General features: G+C 45.6%; 1 protein-coding gene across 2 annotated transcripts in view; it reads left to right on the forward strand.

The window, feature by feature from the left end:
* ITGAL (integrin subunit alpha L) overlaps positions 1-18,371 on the forward strand; it is a 48,342-nt gene extending 29,971 nt beyond the window's left edge. For both annotated transcript variants that reach the window (XM_035134516.2, XM_035134515.2), the window contains exons 14-30: positions 18-221; positions 871-1,001; positions 1,662-1,822; positions 3,310-3,461; positions 3,668-3,796; positions 5,699-5,772; positions 6,723-6,858; positions 7,764-7,868; positions 8,691-8,770; positions 9,099-9,182; positions 10,124-10,199; positions 11,149-11,259; positions 11,496-11,564; positions 11,995-12,099; positions 13,603-13,698; positions 14,734-14,841; positions 16,827-18,371. In XM_035134516.2, the coding sequence (XP_034990407.2) occupies positions 18-221; positions 871-1,001; positions 1,662-1,822; positions 3,310-3,461; positions 3,668-3,796; positions 5,699-5,772; positions 6,723-6,858; positions 7,764-7,868; positions 8,691-8,770; positions 9,099-9,182; positions 10,124-10,199; positions 11,149-11,259; positions 11,496-11,564; positions 11,995-12,099; positions 13,603-13,698; positions 14,734-14,841; positions 16,827-17,018 (2,013 nt within the window). In that variant the 3' untranslated portion in view covers positions 17,019-18,371. The remainder of the gene's footprint in view (positions 1-17; positions 222-870; positions 1,002-1,661; positions 1,823-3,309; positions 3,462-3,667; positions 3,797-5,698; positions 5,773-6,722; positions 6,859-7,763; positions 7,869-8,690; positions 8,771-9,098; positions 9,183-10,123; positions 10,200-11,148; positions 11,260-11,495; positions 11,565-11,994; positions 12,100-13,602; positions 13,699-14,733; positions 14,842-16,826) is intronic.
* The last annotated feature ends 1,488 nt before the right edge of the window (positions 18,372-19,859 follow it).

The following is a 19,859-nucleotide window of genomic DNA, read 5'->3' on the forward strand; positions in this document are numbered from 1 at the left end:
GGCACCTCTCTTTCCAGGGTACTCTTGTTTGCCAGGGGGAGCTGACTGGGGATCCAGGACACCCCTTGGGCAGGTTTGGAGCGGCCATCACAGAGCTGTCAGATATCAGTGGGGATGGACTGATGGATGTGGCCATTGGAGCCCCCTTGGAAGACAACGAGAGAGGAGCTGTCTACATCTACAATGGACACGAGAAGACCCTGCAGATGCAGTACAGCCAGGTAACAAAATAGGGCTACAGCACTAACTGGCATGCCCATGTGCTGTGAGGGTGAGAGAACCACTACAGGAAATGAAGTAATGTCAGTAATGAAATGCTCCTCTGCCCACCAAGGAGCCTTCCTCCTACTTTCACTACATGCTCTGAGTCTGGCTCACAACAGGGACTTGCACAGAACCATGGAGGTGGGGTAATTCTTAAAGGTTCACATTCTAGAAATAAAATTTGGGGGGAGGGTGTGGCTATGTGCGCACACACAACAGCAACATGTGCCCCTGTTTTTAATTGGGAGGGGAAAGAGTGTGGAACCTTGGGAGCCTTAAGAGTTGGGGTGGGGAAGCCTGTGTCACTCAAGATCGGGGTTGGGAAGCCTCTTTGAATTTGCCCACCTGTCGATCACAGTATGCCATTTGGCATATCGCAATGCCAGGTTATTAAACTGTCAGACTTCAGCTGTGCAGGGTGGGGGAGATCCAAGTTCTCCCAGCCCTGCTTTAGCTGATGCCAAAAACTCATACAAATTAGCACCAGCCATTAAGTTGCAGGAAGAAGCGCCATTTCTTTTGGCCTGTATTTGATCTGTTCGTCCTCCTGAATGGTCACGTTGCCTCTCTGCATCATTCTAAGCCAGTAGCATTTCTCCCCCACAGAGAATTTCAGGAGCCAGCGTTTCTCCTGGCTTGGTCTTCTTTGGACAGTCTATCCATGGACAGAGAGACCTCAACGGAGATGGCCTCACCGACATTGCAGTGGGGGCTCTGGGGAAGGTTGTGGTGCTTCGGTGAGTGCTTGTGCTCTCCCAGAGGGCAGCTGGGGAGTCTAATGAGGTTGTGGCTGGGGCATCCGATCAGTAATCAGTTAAGCTTTTTCATTTTCTGTCAGAGGCAACCTGTTGCCTTCAGCCTAACACCATGTCAGAGCCAGAGAATCCTGGGAAATGTAGTTTGTTAAGGGTGCTGAGATTTGTTAGGAGACTCCTATTCCCCTTTCACTGCGGGAGGCAGTGCAAGACAGGAGTGCCTGGCGTGCTCTGGTCCATGGGGTCACGAAGAGTTGGACACGACTAAACGACTAAACAACAACAACAACAATTCCCCTCACAAAGCTACAATTATCAGAGTTCCCTAGGAAGAGGAATTGATGGTTAAAACCAGTCTGGGAATTGTTGCTCTAAGAGGAAGATAGGGCTCATTCCCCACTGAATTCATTTGCAATTTATTTACCCCCATCCAGGTACCAGTTTAGGACATGCACCATCTACCCTGACTCAGATGTTGTAGAGAAATAGAGCTGGCGGGGGTTCATCATTAGCATGCTGGTGACCCTTTGCTCCAAATCTAATGACTGTCCTCACCTCGGGGGGGGGGGGTGGCAAAGCCAGGACATAAACATTTCTTTTAAATAAAACAACAACCCAAGTTGCTGTCTCCGGTTCCTGCAGCTCCAGACCCATCATTACCGTGGTGACAAAGGTGCACTCCTCGCCCAAGGAAATCCCACGGGAAGATGTGGAGTGTCTGGGTGATGCCAGCACCTGGAAGAATCTGGTGGTCGACCTCAGCATCTGCTTCAGCACTAGCTTGGCCACCAAGCACTACCAAGGTGAGGGTTGCCAGGGAATCGTGGACCTTGCCTTGGGCCTAATCCTGCTGTCCAGGGGAGTATTCATCACCCACATCTGCAGCATAGAGGACTCACCTGGGGGCTGAGAGGCATAAACTGTTCCCACAGTAGCTCCCCTTTCCCAAAAAGTAGCCCACATATTCCACACTAGCTGTTCTGTCTGAAATTGGTACCTTTTGTTCACCTCGCTCACCTTTTATACAGAATTCAGACAACGGCCTCACCAAGCCATTGCATTCCAGTGTTTTCTGTGTTGTTTTCCCCAGACCTAATAGCTAGTGATTGTTGTTCCACTTAAAATTTGCAGCTGCAGTACCAGTTTACTTTTCTTTGCATGCAAAGACAGGCTCCAGTCCAGCGGATGGAGAGGATGAGACTAGCAGTGGGTCCTGTTGTCAGGAAGGCGGTTTCTTCATGTGCTGTGGAGGGAAGTGAGGGGCAGATGGGACTCATCAACCTGGGAAGGTAGCCCATTTAGGAGAAGGAAAACTCTGATCCTAAGCCTCCACTGTCTTGTGGGATATAGCTTTAGGAGAAGAAAGGGCTAAGGAGTAAACCCAACACTAATCCAGAGAGGAGTCCCTAAAACAGTTAGACAGCACCTTGTATTCCTCCTTCCAGCAACTCCTGCTGCCAAGCTGGTGCCAAACATCTTGCTGTGTTTTCCTTTGGACCACATCAGTGAGGCCAAGAGGGGGTCTTGTTGTCTGGGCAGCCCAGGACCTCCATACATACTGCCCAGACTTATGCTCCAGGGAGGTTACTTTGATGCTGCTAATACAATGGTTTGACTTCATCGCCGGAGGCCCACTCCATTGTCTCTTGAGACAGATCAGGTGCCAACAAAAAAAGGACCAGTTTGCTCTGCTGTTTGGCTGGCAAAGCACTGCAAGGCCTTTAAGAACTGCTGTGCCTTGAGTTTAAAGCATCCTCTTCGCAGCTTGTGCTCTTTCCAATGCTTTCTGTTTAGTGCAACAGGAGCATTCTTGATGAATAGCCCCAGTTCCTTTCAGCAGGGGTCTGGAATTACTGGTACACTGATCGTTTTTATTTTTGTAATAGCCCTGTTTCCCTCTGAAATAAAAATAAGAAAAATACAGTATGAAGGGAAATTGGGGGGTGGGGACGACGACACCACGCCGTTTGGATCAGGAACTGAATTATTACAGAACAATCAAGAGGTCAATTAATAAGCAATGATGCTGCTGTACCAAACAAGAAACAAAAGAGGCAGCAGTGGTAAGGAGGCAGCTAATAATTAACATTGCAGTGGGCTCTTGCTGTACAGGAATTACTTCTGACAAAACAAGGATCTTGGCATAAAATAGCACCCTACCCCATCTCCCCCAGTATTTCCTCCAGGTGATCTTCATCCTGCTACCCTTCCATTCAAGAGTGTTGGCTGTCTTTTGTCATCAGTGCATCATCCCTTTATACGCATAATCTCTCTCCCGCTTCCCCTCCAGGACCCTTCTCTCCCAAGCTCTCCTTCCGCCTCGAGATCGACCGGAACAGGATGAGGCACCGTGGAGTGTTTAAGAATGGCACGAAAGTCACAGATGGGGTGAAGGAACTCTCTCTGGGAGAATTGTGCATACAGGAGAGCATTCTCTTCAAGGTAAATGGAGGGTTGCCCTCATTTCCATGAAGCTTCCCCTGGTGTGAGATATGGCAGCTGTCCACACAGGCATCTATCGCGTGTTGCTGAAGATGCGGCTGCTTCTGGGGTGGGTGCCTAAGAACCCCTCTTACGAGAGTTCTGGCTTCAATATCTGCAAGGGTGGTGCATGAAGTTATCTGCCAGCTGCCTCCATTCCCTTTCAGAGCTGCATTGAGGATTACATATCGCCTATCAAGCTCTTTATGAACTTCTCTCTCGGGCGTGACAACAACCCTAACAATGGACACCCCAGACCTGTTCTGAGCCCCCTAAGTAACGCAGCGGTGGTGGAGGTGAGAGGACTCCTGATACCTTGAAAGTAGGATTACAGGGGCCATCCAGGTGGCCTTTTTACTCTGCATTCACGATGATTTGTGGTCATGATCGTAATGGGGCGGTTGGAAACCATCCTGGTTTGCACCTACACAAAAAATTGGGATCGGTTTTCCGTTTCCAGTCAGTGCATGTCCTGTGAATTCCAGCTGAAATCCTGTAACTTTTTATGCCGCAAATGTTTGCAGGGTGTTGTTGTCGTTGTCGTCCTGCTTCTGTTACACTTTAGTGCAAGAGTGCCCCTCCAGATGGCAATAATGCAATTCCATTCGGGAAGCATTGCAGAAAACTTAATAAAGTGGAATGGTGTGTAAGAGCTGTTTGACAGTGGGACGGACTCCCTCGGGAGGTTTTGTGGCCATCCATCATGGATACTTTAGTTGAGATTCCTGCGTTGCAGGGGGTTGGACTAAATGGCCCTTGGGGGTCCCTTCCAACTCTGTGATTCTATTATTCTAATGTTAGCCACAACCCATATCTATTCTGTGTCTTCCCTCTTCTTATGAAATAGTCTGCTTTGATGTAACCCCCCCCCAAAAAAAAACCCTAGCTTAGATCTAAATGGAGGAAAAGAACAACTTAGGTTGTGTACACATTAGCTGCTTGAAACACAGTGGAGCCATTTCCCCCCCCCCCCAACCACGGTGCTTCAAGTCCCTATTTTTATGCTGCTGTGTACAGCAAGCAGGGGATGCAGGTGGAACTGTGGGTTAAACCACAAAGCCTAGGGCTTGCTGATCAGAAGGTCGGGGGTTTGAATCCCTGCGATGGGGTGAGCTCCTGTTGCTTGGTCCCTGCTCCTGCCAACCTAGCAGTTCGAAAGCACATCAAAGTGCAAGTAGATAAATAGGTGGGAAGGTAAACGGCATTTCCGTGTGCTGCTCTGGTTCGCCAGAAGCGGCTTTGTCATACTGGCCACATGACCTGGAAGCTGTACAGCGGTTCCCTCGGCCAATAATGCGAGATGAGTGCCGCAACCCCAGAGTCGGTCACGACTGGACCTAATGGTCAGGGGTCCCTTTACCTTTTACAGCAAGCAGGGGGAACTGATGTCTTTACCTGATGCACATTAGCTGGTGGCTTTCGCTGTGCCTGCAGCCTCCCGGCTCCAATCCAATGAAGCTACCATCGGCGCATGTGTCGTCATCTGCACATGTGCAACGGCTGTCTGAAATGCTCATGCCCCAGCCTAACCGCTGCTTACAGTTTTCAAATTGGATGGGAGCTGGCTTGAGGGGAATATACACCAAACAGCAGTGTTTCCCAAGAAGCTACAGGATACAGAGGGATTGTGGCTAATGTCATGGGCCCTCCTCAGCTTCAGACATCTGTAGTGAGAGTGCACAGGAGCTGATGCCAATGGTGGTGTGTGTACACAGCTGTAGCTCCATTTTAAGCTGGCTGCACAGAACCAATGACATGTTGCAGAATACATAGGCGATGAAACGAAACAAAAAACCAGTGTGAACGGACCCATAGACCCAGGGGGTGGGGTGGGCAAGTCTTGTCTTGACTCCAGATTCTCCAGGAAGGAAATGGGATTTAATGGGTTTGGGCAAAGGAACTGGGCACATAAAGCAAAATTTGAGACTGACTCCTGCAGCATGCAGTGGAGGCTGTCCTTTGGGATGTGCAGAACGAAGAACAAAATCTTCTGCATAAGAACGCGCATGAAAACAGCTTTATCTGTTCCCAGTAGGTAGAGCTAAAGGGGAGGGGAATGTATGGGATCCCATGGTTTGGAACGAGCAGGCAGGAGATCTGGGAACGGGGCAGAGCCTAGCTGTTTTCAGCAGGAAGAGGTAGCTTGTTCAGATGATGTTGCATATTAACTGTTCTAATATTCTTGGCTCACATGTTAGATTCCTTTTGACAAGCACTGCGGGGAAGATCAGGTGTGTCATGCTGACCTGAAACTCTCCTTTCACAATTCAGGGTATGTTGAACATCCTTGATGCTAGCAGAAACTGATGCTTGTAGTGTAGGAAAACAAATTAAAAGTGGTAGAGGGAGGACAGGTCTGAATTTTTGCAATAATAAGCCTTAGCATATATGCCAGCATATTTTAAGTGCCGAGAGTTTTAAATCCGTATACATTATAACAGTAATCCTTCCAATAGTGGTCTCCTGTCAGCATTGAGCATTGGCTGTCCTAGCTGGGGACTGATGGGAATCAGAGTCCAACAACACTTGGAGGGCAACAGATTGGTCACTTCTGCTCTAAAGGATTGTAGATAGGGGCTGAGGCTGAGAGCGTACTGTGCTTGCTATAGCCAAACTACAAAATTGTAATGTCTCTAGGAACCAAAGTGTTCCCTGACTGTGTTGCAGGGAGGGAAGCCATTCTGGAGAACACCATTTAAATCTAGAGCAGTGGCCATTTTGAGTTAAACTGTAGCAAGACTTGCACGGTGTTCTGTGAACTTTTGTCCCCAGCTTCAGTTTTTGACAATATTATTTTACAAAGCTTACAGCAGTAAATATAAAGCTTACCTTGATTTTATGCTACATTAACACTGTGGCTTCTGCCAAAGAATGCTGGGACTTGGTGAGGCTGCTAAGAATGGTATTTCGGAGATCTTTAGTCTTTTTCCCCATCATAGTATTACACCTCCCAAGATTGCCAGTTTTCAGTCAGCTGTACCGGTATGTAGGTACACCCTATGGCAGCCTTCACCAACCCAGCACCCTCTCAATGCTTTGTACTGTAACTGTTTAGTGGGCAGCTGGATGGTGAAGGCGGCCTTGTGATTCGGTTGTGAGTTTTGGGTGGAACTGAGACTTGAAGGCTACACTAGTTTCATAGCGCATCGAACAGTCCCATCTCCCAGACTCAGGAACCGAGGCCTGCTAATCAGCTTGTCTACCCAACATCCTCTTGACCAGGTCTCAGGAGCTGGTTGTGTTCCCTGGAAGAGACTTGGACATGAGCTTGGAGCTGGAGAACCGCAAAGAGGACGCCTACTTCGTGACCCTCCACGTGCCTCACATACCAGGCCTCTCCTTTCGCAAAGCTTGGGTGGTAGGTATTCCCTCCGCAAAAGGGGCGCTGGAACTGGATTGGGGCTGGCTTCAGGTTTGAAGGCTTCCTAGAGCCTGGTCTGATCACACACACACCCAAACCCGTTTCCCCGCATTTTTGGAAGCAGTGACGAAAAGAATGAAGCAAGAAGAAGATGCAGTGCTATGGTGGGCACAGATGCTTAAATCGTTCTCTCCCCAGCCCAGGACCTTAATGGAAATGCACTTAGCCCCCTCCCAAGGGGAGGCCCCAACTTTTCACACCAAGTGAGCTGCAAGAGAACCTCAGAATGGAACCCATAGGCCACACGCTGCCTTGTTGCACATGCAGGGAGAGGAGCGAAGCCAAAAATCGACCCCACCCCGTCTTTGTGCTGCCTTCCCAAAGCCTCCTAACCAAGGCTTTGGGAAGGAGGTGTGAGGCTCTGGCAGGTTCTTAGAGCCCTCCCAACTCCTTCCAAAGCTGACAAAGCACTAACTAGGCTTTGGGAAGGAGGCTGGGCCCTTACCCTCGCTTACCCGCTTTGGGAATGCCTGCAAGGGCTTGGGGGTTTCAAATGTTGCAGAGAGCCACCCCAAAAAGACCTTGAGGGCCACAGACTAAAAGAGCTTAGCCTGCCCCACTGGAGGCAAAGAGTCCTCTGGTGTCCCCCCGCTTGGACTTCACAGGCAGCAGTACTCTGAGCTCTGCTACAAGCAGCACCTGGAGGCTGATAGCTTTGACTTGTCACAAGTCCCTGGAATGACACTATGTTGAGAAATTAATATGACAGCTGGGCTCAGCATGCTGGGCCATTTTTTCAACAACAAAAAAAGGGATACTGATTAGGGCAGGTGTTAGCAACCCAAGGATGCCAGATGTTTGACATCAACGCTGAACTTGCTCCACCCTTTCTCTTCTCGCAGTCCAACACTCTGCTCGTCATGAGCTGCGATGGGCTACTGGATAGCCAGCACCTCAAGGGTCTCTCTTGCAACGTCAGCCATCCTGTCTTCAAGAGCAATACTAAGGTGAGCAGGCGGTGACACGGGCAGCTGGCGCTCCTTCCCTGCTCAGCCATGAAACTCCCTGGACGACCTTGGGCCAGTCACGGCCTCTCAGCCTAACCAACCTCAAAAGGTGGTGGAAAGAGGGTTAACATACGCTCTCTGGATAGCGTATTATAGTAAAGATTGCGATTTAGGATTACAAAGAGTGAATCAAATGCAGAAGTTTTTTTGTTTGCTTAATAAAAAGCGAGAAAGGACAACATCGTTGGTAGTTTATTGTCAGTTTTAAGAAGCGTAACTAGTTTTCTATTGTTCCTTGGTGGATATATATGTGACTTATTAGAAACTTGAATCTGTTTGGCATGTGTGGGGCTGAGGATAACAAGCAGAAGCACAGTGAGTCCAGGGGGAGCCTGCCAGGACAGCAGGAGGAAAGGGGAAAATTTTGAGAGTGGGAGATGCTTCAGGGAAATCATTTGCAACAAATGTAGGGGAGGGGAAAGCTAAAAAGGCACAGGCAGTGGCTTCCGATCAGAAAGGAAGCACCTTTTTTTAATCTTCCTTTCTTCACAATTTTGCAGTGCTCTCTTTCTTGAAAACGGCTGCATTTTGTCAGCAAACTGCCTCTTAAAGACATCTACCAGCATAGAATTGAAAGGAAAAGAAAGCTGTTGTTTCTTACTAGAGTTTACATTTCAAGATGCAATGAGGATCCTTCGTTCTGCATGAGGGGGACGAAAGGGGATGGGGTCAGCACTCTAGAGCGAGGGAGGGAGAGAGGGAGCCAAGCAGCAAGTGCCATGAATTGTCTCACTTTTAAACCTCCTCCCTCCTCCATTGCAGGCTTTAATTCAGCTCAGGTTTAGCATCCTCAGCAACAGCTCCTGGGGAGATTACTTGGAGATGAAGGCAAATGTCACAAGGTAGGTGTATCCTCCCTCCCACCTTTTAAAAGGTGTGTAGAAGAAGGAATTTCAGCAGGTGGAGGATGTCATGCAAAACACCTCTGCTACCTAGCTGTTAAAGGCATATGTGCCCTGTCCGCTCACTTTTTTCTCAGAGTAGACCCACTGAAATTAATGAACCTCAGTTAGTCATACTTGAACACAACCCATAGGAGTCTAGAAGAATAGTTATTTGCAAGTTTTTGTTACAGACTTTCCTGCCTGGGTATGGGTGCAGAGGTCAGGGCCTTATCTGGGGTGGCAGGTGAAAGGATGCATTTTCTTGACGTCTGTCTCTGTCTTGTAGCGACAACAACGTGAATGAGACTCTTGACACCGGGGCCAGTCACACCATCCCTGTCCGGTACCCCATCAACGTCATTGTCAAGGAGTAAGAGACAAGCTGTTGTTTTCCCTTCTCATCTGACCGCTCAGGCTGAGGGTAGAGCTTGAGAATTGTAACCAGGGCTGGGGGTATGCTGTGATTCCATGTCAGTGATGTGCAAGCTTAGAATTTGGTACTGGGTGCAGAATCCAGCACCCTGAACATTCCAGCTCTCTCTCTCTGTGTGTGTGTGTTTCTACCGTATATGGGAGGGGGGAAATCCCTCTACATAGAAAACTGTGCTTTGTAGAAGGCTTGCTTGGATTCTTCCTCCCTGACATAAGTTTTTTTATGCGGGGGGATTCGGTGGTGCTGGTGGTGGCCCAGACACTTTAAGTATTGCATCCTTTGCTGCCTCCGTGAATGCAAGGTCTAAGAGGTAAAGTACATAATACGCAAGGAATCAATGAATAGAACTGGCAGTTCTATTAAATGAAGCCACAGGAGACTCCCAAGATTTTTCAGATGAGTATGTACATGTGTTTAGAGGAAAGAGTTATTTTAGCTCTTTTCTCCCACACCATCTTCCCAATCAAAATAATTTCATCTGTTCCATCAGTTTGTTGATTTCTCCATATTTAAGCTCCCCCACCCCTTCCAGGGCTGCTCAAACAGCTGTGATTTACGTCACAAAAATATGCATATTAAACTGCATACGCACCGTGTCTGGCCACTACGACAGCTGAAGATAAAACATCTCTTCTTGGTAACAAGAAGATCAGGCTCCTTTTCTGCCCCCTAGCGAGTAGTGTAGGTGGACCGAGACTTTCGTGAGGGCAGCAATGTGGGCACAGAGGGGTTGTGGAAACAACGACAAACACCCGCTGGCTCCTTGCTGACTTAGCTGCCACCATTGTAGGGTCACAGGCTGCAGCAATTGTGCTCCTTGGGGTTGGGCTCCCTGCCTGTTCTTCGCCTCCCTCATCTCTGCTTTTTCTCCCATGCAGGTCAGAAACATCCAGCCACTATGTGAACTTCACTTCCCAGCGTCAAGAAAACAAGACCGTGACACACTCGTACGAAGTGAGTGAGAAACTACTAACTACACAAAAAAGAGTTCACAAAAGCTCATGTCATAATACATTTGTGAGTGGGTACGCACAATACACTTAAAGCATGCGGCCTCCCCCAAAAATTCCTGGGAAGTGTGGTTTACCCCTCACTGAGCTACAATTCTCAGCACTCTTAACAAACTGCAGTTCACAGGATTCTTTGCACAGAATCCATGTGCTTTAAATGTACAATGTACAGACAGATGTCGTTTCTGCTGCAAGAGAACTCACATGGCCTTCTGGCCCTCAGCTGGGCAGCCCTGCTGGGACCTAGGGGGTCTCTGGAACACAGGAGCATGAGATTCTGCAGCAGCTCTCCAGGGTTTCAGGCAGCGTTCAGTCTCAGCGCTACATGGAGATGCTGATGATTAGACCTGCCTGCATGGAAGATGCTCTACCACTGAGCTACATATGACGCTTCCCTAAACTGAATCTGCTAATTGAAGTAGATGGTGCTGATCTAGAGGGTCCCTTAGTCTGACTTGGATGGAAGGAGCTGCTTATACTGTATTTACCACTGCTCCCTTCTGTATCCTTATTGCCAGTATCACCACCCCAGCTCACTGAGCCTGGATAGCTCAATTGGTCAGAACAGGTGCTGATAATGCCAAGGTTGCAGGTTTGATCCCTGTATGGGACAGCTGCATATTCCTAAATTGCAGGGGTTTGGGCTAGAACAGTGGCTCCCAATTAGCTAAGTACTGTGGAACCCCCTACTTTTCAAAATTTTGATATCTCTATTGTGGTTTTTGTTAATGTGAATGGTGCCAGGGACCCCACCAATTGGGAACCACTGGGCTAGAGGATCCTCAGGGTCCCTTCCAACTCTGCAATGCAATGATTCCATGATTCCCTGAAGTTTAATTCATTGAGTCTCCTTGCCCTAGTCACTCTCCTTTTTCCCTCTCCCCTTCCTGCAGCTAACAAACCGACCCTTGGGTGCTTTCACACCTCCTGCACTGTCGGTGATTGTGAATGTGCCGACCGCCTTACCTGCCGGGCTGACCTGGGAGGTGGATAACATCCGAACAGTAAGTACGATATAAAACAACTGGGCAAGGGCAGCTAGCAGGTGTAAAAGGTGGAAGCTCAGCACCCCCTAGTGCTAGCTTTTGGGTGGCTAAGCAATGGGTGGGGGTCGCCCACATAATTCACCATTGGGGAAGTGAAGGATGATCAAGCAATCTATTGAAAAGACGGGTCCAGTAATTTTAAACTTCCATATTTTTTCGATGGTAACAAACACATATTTTTCTCCAATTCCTAGGTACCCCCTGCAGTGTGCCATCCCATGGAAACAGAGAATAGCACAAAGGTCCAAGTCAAGTTGACTGAGGTAGATTGTCTCTGCACAAGAGCACTTATTAAGGATTATGTCTCAAAGTCTGCTGCAAGTGTGTGTGTGGGGGAATTCAGTTCAGTTCACATTTAAAGAAAAATTTGCCTAATTTGCACTTCCGAAACAATTAGCAAACTGAAACACAGCCATTTGCCACTTCTCCAAAATTTCCCGTGCAGTTTTCTGACCCAGTGATGTGTACAAAAATGCACACACCGGGGTAAAGTGTGTATAGGAATGCAAATATTTTAGTGATGACTTATAAAAATGCTTTATATTAGGGATAATTGTTTTGCAAGAAATTCTGCATGGAATTGCATATTAGGAGAATAATTCTAGAGTTCAGTTCTAGAGTTGTAGCTACTCCTGAAAACTAAGATTTCTTAAGTGTAGGTGGGCACTTTTTAAAACTCTGCTTTCTTCCTAGCAATGTGCGGCCGGCACTTACCTCACCTACAAGTGTGATCTTGGACAGATGAATTCCTCCGTAATCCATATCACTGGGTTGATGTATACCCAAAGCAAAATTGAGGTAAAGGCTTGGAATGGTCCGTAAAGGGTTACTTGCAGCAAATGTCAACTGCTGTCCACATTGGGACCTGGGGCATGGGTTTTTAGAGGTGGAAGGTAAGAGGATGGGATCCTTTCCCTGTCTAGTGAGTCCCTCGTTCCAGTTTATTCAAAGTACTGATGCTGGGCGGGGGCGGGGGGGCAATACATTCAACACAGCAATGATACAGGAAAGACATAATGAGCCCATGATAAGAAGAATTATTATTATTATTATTTGCACTACTACAGGGTGCTTTTGAATTTTAAGAATTCTCAAGTTTTTCAAGCACTTGAAGGAGTGCTTCTGCTCTGAAATGTATTGAGCTACAGTAAGTTTTGCACCAGTGAACACTGAAGCTGGGTCTTCTTTTTGTCTTCTGCATTGGGTACCAGCAACTTGGCAATTAAAGGTGTATGAGCTCTGTCTTCTTTTTACATCTAGCTAATCTAAGCTCAGTATTGGGTTCAGTGATTACCAGCCACCCTCCAGGGTTTTGGATAGAGGCATTTTCTCAGCCCTGTCTAGAGATGAACATGGGACTGCCTGCATGCAGACTATGCGCTCAGTCACTGACTCCACCAGCCCCTCTGTACTTTTGTTTTCAATTAAATTTAACATAAATCATGCAAACGGCATGACATCCATTCCTTCCAGACAGACATGTTGCATTCCTGCTGTGATGTTCTTCTTATAGATTTCTGTCTTTCTTTAGCGATCACTCGTAGCTGAGTCTTCCATAAACACGGTTTTAACAATGAGTCCGTAAGTGACTGTGGAGGCCAATTCTGGATCCACACGTCCTTCCACAGTGGGGACATTGTGGGAGTTTATCACGGTGTGGATTTGCCAAGCGTGCCTTCCTCTTAGCACATTTCTCCCTTGCGTCCTGAGATTGAGTGTCTTCAAAGCCCATGACACCTTTGGTAAAGGCTGTTCTCCAACTGGAGTGCTCACAGGCCAGTGTTTCCCAGTTGTCAGTGTTTATACTACATTTTTTTAGATTTGCCTTGAGACAGTCTTTAAGCCTCTTTTGTTGACCACCAGCATTACGCTTTCCATTTTTAAGTTCAGAATAGAGTAAGTTGCTTTGGAAGACGATCATCAGACATCCGCACAACATGACCAGTCCAACGAAGTTGATGTTGAAGAATCATTGCTTCAACACTGGTGATCTTTGCTTCTTCCAGTACACTGATATTAGTTCGCCTGTCTTCCCAAGTGATGTGTAACATTTTTCAGAGACACCGTTGATGGAATCTTTCAAGGAGTTGGAGAATTGTTACCATGGCACATGTGGAAATCTTTGGAGTGGCCTCCTTGTACCTCCCAAGTCACTCACCAAGATAATATGACTTCAATTTAGTTGGTGCAGCAATAAGTGCTTGAAAATATTATTCTTTCTTTAAAGGTGGGATTTTCTGCATGTGAATGATCCTGCCCAGTATAGTCTAAAACGAATTGTCTGTTTCTCTTACCTTGCAGAAGACATCTCAGTTCAAGTTTTGCACAGCCTTGTGGTTTACGTTTGATACTACAAAATACACAAATTTCTACCCGACTGAATTCCCCCAATTTCAGGTAGTGAAAACTGCAGGAATTGCTTCTTTTCCTCCCTTTCTGCAGATTTACCTGTATTGCTTGCAGGATTTCATAGCATTGCTTCTACCATAATCTTCTTCATCCAAGTGATTTCCTTACAGAACTGTTTACAAGATTGCTCCCTTACCCTATATTATTTCATAATTAAAAGCCTTTTTCTCCTCTGGAAGTACATTATAGGCACTGTCAGACAGGCTGCTTATTCACAAAAATTTGATCATTAACCCACACTTTCTAGTGTAATTATCTTGTCACTTTTCTAAATTGCACTGGAAAGTGTGAGCTACCAACCCAATGCTGGCTATGCTGTATCACCTCTCTGCAAGCATACCAGGAGGAATGTCTAGAAGCTCCCAAAATACGACTATAAAAGGTAGATTTTTCTTTTTGCATATGTTTCTGAGAACAATATTTACCCCACTTTTAATTTTTTAATTAATCAAACTGGAGAGGATCCCCATAAATTAGAACAGTCAGATTTGTTCAATCACCTTAAGTGTATATTCTATCCTGTTTCTTTTAACCAATCCTAAAGTCAATCCAATTTTGAGAACAAAATGCTTTCTAGAGTGTTGAAGCAGCTGTGCATCTTGAGCTGCATAGCTTCCTTTCTATTAGATTCATTGTGTTTTTAAAGCTACCTCTTTCTCTGCCTAAATCATCTTTAGCTACTGTGTCCGATACCCTTTCGAAAAGGTTGCAGATGTGCAATGATCACTAGCTAGCTTCACAGATACAGCTTCATGTCGCTTTTGCTGCATCAGGGCATCTTGCTAATTTAGTTGCCTTTGTTCTTAACCTTGTCTATGTAATAGCTGGACTTCTATTTTACAAGCAGCACACATTAGCTGGTATATTCTGGGCAAGAGAGAGGCCTTTGCTGGAGAAAATACAGGACTGGCCTGGCATGCCAGTCTTGAGTGAAGACCTTTCCCCTGCTGATTTGGCTCCTTCAGACCCACTGCGACCAGTCATGATCTGTGTGCTCTCTCTCTCTCTCTCCCTGCTCCCCAGGTTGCTGAGGTGGAGATGATTCATGTGATGAACTATCTCCCTGTTATAATAGGCAGTGCTGTCGGAGGCTTGTTCTTGCTAATTCTCATCATTGTATCACTTTACAAGGTAAGACTCGGTGTGCATCGGGAATCCTGGGTTAGTAGGAGCTGAGAGCTCAGCTCTTTTTTTAGGCAATTTAGCAGCAACAGTTTTATCAGTCGTTTAAATCTGCTTCTGCTGAGATCCACACGTTCATCCTGAAGTCACAGCAAAGTGTCTTCTATTATGTCAGACTGCTGGTCTCTTTTTAGCTAAGTGCTGCCTATGCATAGCTGCCAAGTTTTCACTTTTCTCGCAAGGAAGCCTATTCAGCATAAGGGAAAATCCCTGTAAAAAAGGGATAACTTGGCAGCTATGCCTATGTTGGCCAGCAGTGAACCCCCCCCCCCCCGACATTTTCTCTATGCTGCCTGGAGATGGAAGGGTTTGAACCTGGGGCATTCTGTATGTAAAGCATGTGCTCTACCTCTGAGCAATGGTTCTTTTCTAAATTTGGCTCGATTAAAACTTGGATAGTTGTCCTCAGCATTAGGGGTGGGGGCAATCAGATTCTGCATTTATACCATTCTTATACCAAATTAGATTCCTTTAGGATTTGATAAGTTACGCAGAATTCTAGTGCCGTTTTGCTGGTGGTCCTGGAATGTCATGCATTAAGTCCTGGCCATCTCCCATCATGGGGATAGTGTTCCAGGTAGCGGCTCAGAGCACACCAATAACTCTGTGGTTCAGTTTTTTAAAGTGTTATCAATCTATTCAGGTGTTTTAAAAAGAAAATATTGTAATGTCTGGAAACAGTTTTATTAGGTAGACGAGCACACATTTTCTAACTGATGTATGTGTTATATGTGCCTGCTTTGGTTGTCTTTAGGCTTTTTATCACAAGACTTCTTACAGGAAAGGGAGAGGATAAAAAAAAATCCATAGATATTTTCACAGTGAGCTTCAGCAGCTCAATTCTAAATGAATGAATAAATCCCGTGGCAGAATAAACGTAACTTCATGCCTCCTGGGGCTCAAGTAAATAAATTGGCGTAATACATTTTGATATCATGGTTCGGGCTTTTCTGCTTCCAGAACATAGATTCCATCCCACTTCAGCCTGAAGAGATTGTATTGGATCATGGCTGTTGAACAACCACTTTTAAAAATGATCATCCATGTGGTCCAGCCAAAGTTAAGCTATTTTTATGCTCCATAGATATGAATGGCAGAGAGTGCTTAACTTATTCTTCCAATTAGTTAAACTTAGCATGAGCTAGATTGTGCTGTTATTACCACATCTCATTTGTAAGTGTACTAAGTACTTTACAACAACCCTGTGGGACATATTAGGCCATTTTAAATGCTTGGAATGTGGAACAAGCTTCAATCACATGACCAGACTAACCTCACTTAAGAAAATCCAGGCAGGAGAGAGAAACCATAAAAAGCCATTCTAGAGTGAGATACTAGGCTGATGTCCGCTGTTTCCAGGAACTCTTCTGAATATGAGACTTTTGTGGGTGAGCTGTGAGTTTGTTTGGATCCTGAGCAAGAACACGGAGGCTGAAAGGGGGTCAGAAGGAAAATTAATTGATTTTTATATATTAGTGACTTTGTTCAGTATTAATGTAACTGAGTATTTTTGTAATATTTTGTTTAAGTTGTCTGTTATTGCTTAATTTTTTTGTGCGCCAGTTAGAGATGTTTTAAATATTTTATAGTAGTAGTAGTAGTAGTAGTAGTAGTAGTAGTAGTAATAAATATCTTTAACTGGGTTAGGGCCTGGACTAAACTGAATCACATCAATGGAAAACACCCCCCCCCCTTTTAAATTGTTTGCTCATTCAAGATACCTGATGAGAAGAAACTGGGGAAAATAGAGGGATAAAGGTAGATATTTAGAAAGGTGGTAGATTTTGCGGGGTTCCCCCCTACCAAAATTGGAGACCACTGGGATGGCCATCACAAAAACTTTACATTGGGTTTTGAAGTTAGGTCTCCTATATCCAGATCAAGCATCTTACTCAAGCTGCTGCTAACAGTTTTCCCCTCCCTTTTGTTTATAGTGTGGATTCTTCAAACGTAATTATAAAGAGATGATGGACCTTCAAGAAAATAATAACACAGCAGATTTAGAAGACAATCCGGGGGGTGATGCAGAGAAAGAAGCCAAATCAGACAGCAATGAAGGGAGCGACAGTGAAAAAGAAGCCAAAGAAAAAACAGACCTATTGAATGGAGAAGCTGATACCAAATGAATAGATCAGTCTCCTCCCCACAGACTGCAGTCAAGATAACGGGCTAAATGTGCAGGGAAGGAAAGAGTGACTTTTCTGTTGCCAACAAGGACTTATTCTCACCTTCTTATAATTTGCATACGTGTTTTTGTGTGTGTGTTGGCATCCATCTGTCTCAAGAGACAATGGAGTTCACCTGGGGGGGGGGGTGAAGTCAAACTGTTTGCAAAGGTCCTGTTTTGAGAAATAGATCTGTGATGCATTTGTTTCTAGTGTTTCCTCTCATCTCCTTGGAATGATACTCGTCGTCATCTGTATGCATCGGGGCTGCTGATCACAGGTGTATATGATGGAAGTGGACAGAGAAAAGGAGTTGAAAGCAGGAATTGCGTTATTGTCCTTCCCGAATGCCCCTTTATGAAAAGGGACAGACTTTTAACAGAGACTCTATGAAGTGGCAACTGTGCAAATCAACTTAGTTTTTCCTCCATTTTTAGAAATAATGTGTACCTATGCTTCTTTACTCAGAAGTAAATCCCACTGTGTTTCGTGGCTCTTATTCCCAAGTGAGTATACACAGGATTGCAGCCAAAGGTTTTAAAAAGTCCAGTAAGTCAGAATTCAGTTTACAAGAATCGATTGATTGTTTATGTGGCACCTAATTCCTTCAACCTCTGTGATACTCTAGGTTTGTCAACAGGTTACTTTTGTACTCACATTAACCAATTTTGACTAATTGTGTTTAAATTAAAACTGTTAGTCATTTATCTTCCTCCCTTTTCCTCCTTAAGTTATTCACCACATTTTCCTGCATTGCAAGATACAACCCAAAGGGCCTTTTTAAAAAAACCTTAACAACTTTTAACAATGTAATCATGTCTGCCACAGTGTAACTATTTTTAGAAGATCTATACAGTAATACCTCGGGTTACGAACGCGATCCGTTCCGGATCGCAGTTCGTAACCCGAATAGTTCGTAAACCGAATGCGATGGGCGCCGCCATTTTGCGCACGCGCAGATCGCGCGATCGCGCGCGCCGCTTCTGCGCGCGCACGCGCGGCGAGAACACTTCCAGGTTTGCGCAGTTCGTAACCCGAACTGTTCGCAAACCGAGGTGGTCGTAACCCGAGGTACGACTGTACAGCAAAAGGCATTGTGGGAAGATGAAATTCAACTACCGGTAAGTTAGTTAGGCAGCTTTAAAGTAAATGGGTCAGAATACAAAGCTTGTCAGAGATCGTCTTTTTTAAAAATATTTTTATTAAATATTTTCTTGGTTTACAAAAGTACATGCCTTGTCTCTTCTTTCAGGTTGTACAGTCTTTCTTACAAATCAGTTACATTTGCTGTGAGACATTCGTGTTGAGTACAGTATAAGGTTGGGGAAGAAGAGGGGGGGGTGAGACTTATATTCTTTTGTATAGTGTACACGTGGGTTTTTGTGTCAGCATCAACTAGGTAGGTTCTCTTTCTATTCGTTTAGTACATTTCCTTGGTAGTGAGAGGTATTGGAGGCAGGGTGTGGTTGGTTTTCTGTGGTTGGCTGCAGTGGGGTTTGTTTGCCTTTGTGAGGGGATGAGGGCTTGTTGGGTCAGGAAAGCCAGATTGATTTGTATGCTGTCAGTGGATTCTTGTTGTTGGTGAAAAAGGGGAGCCATACTGAAGGCGTCCTCTTCTATTTGTCTTCGTGTCAGTTTCAGTTTATTGGTTAACCTTTATATTAAGGCCGTTTCCCATACAATTTGATACCATTAGTCCATGTTTACTCCTGACAGGTCTCTCCAGTGTCTGGCTATGAGGCTTCTGGTTGCTGAGAGTAGGTGGGTTATAAGCTCTGTATAATGTGAGTGGTCATTATGACCTAGGAAGATGTTCAGTAGGGCCAGTTCTGGAGTGAGTTCTTATACCTGTTTAGTTATTTTGCATATCTCTTGTAGGACTGCTGTCCAGAAGGGTTGGATTTTAGGGCATTCCCACCATACGTGGAGGTATGTGCCTGTGGAGGTGCAGCCTCACCAACATCTTGGTGAGGTTCCTCAGCACCAGTTTCCCTGGTGTTAAGTACCACCTGTAGGTGAGTTTCAGTGTCAATGGGGTTTGTGAGATTCTAGAGCAGTATTTTGTATCCTGGGGATACCATCCCTTTGCCATATCCCTCTGCTATCAGGAGGTTTTCGAAGGAAGTCAAGGGCCTAGCGGCTGCTGCTTTTCCTGCTGGATTGTTTAAGAAGCTATGTAGTTGATGGTGTGTTACCCAAGGTATTTGTGTGTTCCCTATTCGTCTTGTATTTCTTGTGTTGGTATGTGTTTGTTGTTTTTGAATAAGTCTTTTAGACAGCGTAGGCCTTTGGCTTGCCAGGTTTTTATCTGGAGGTTTTGTGCTGCGTGTTGGAATAGTGGGCGATAGGCCAGGGGGGTTAGTGGGGTTGGGGATGGGAATAGTATGCCTACTTTTCCCTTCCATGTCTTAAGCATGGATTGTGTGAACCTGTTCAGTGTTGTAGGGATTTTCTTTAGTTTGTTTTGGAGAAATGGGTATGCTGTTGTGGGGATGTTTTCGATGGTGTCTCTCTCCAAGTGGACCCATTGTTTCGTCTCATCTTCTAGAATATATGTGCATTATGTGGCATACTTGGTTTGCGATGTAATATGATTCTATGTTGGGGATTCCCCATCCTCCTCCTGAGGAGGGGAGGTGCAAGTATTTGGGGCTTATTCTTGACTTTTTGTGTGAGAAAATAAACGAGTGTAGTTTTTTCTGCCACTCTGGCAGTCCCAGGGAGCAGCCTTCAGTGGTCCCTGCCTCCTGCATGGATGCCATTACAGATGTTCAAAGATAATAATAATAATAATAATAATAA

The sequence above is a fragment of the Zootoca vivipara genome, chromosome 13 (assembly GCF_963506605.1).
Source record: "Zootoca vivipara chromosome 13, rZooViv1.1, whole genome shotgun sequence".
Lineage (NCBI taxonomy): Eukaryota > Metazoa > Chordata > Lepidosauria > Squamata > Lacertidae > Zootoca > Zootoca vivipara.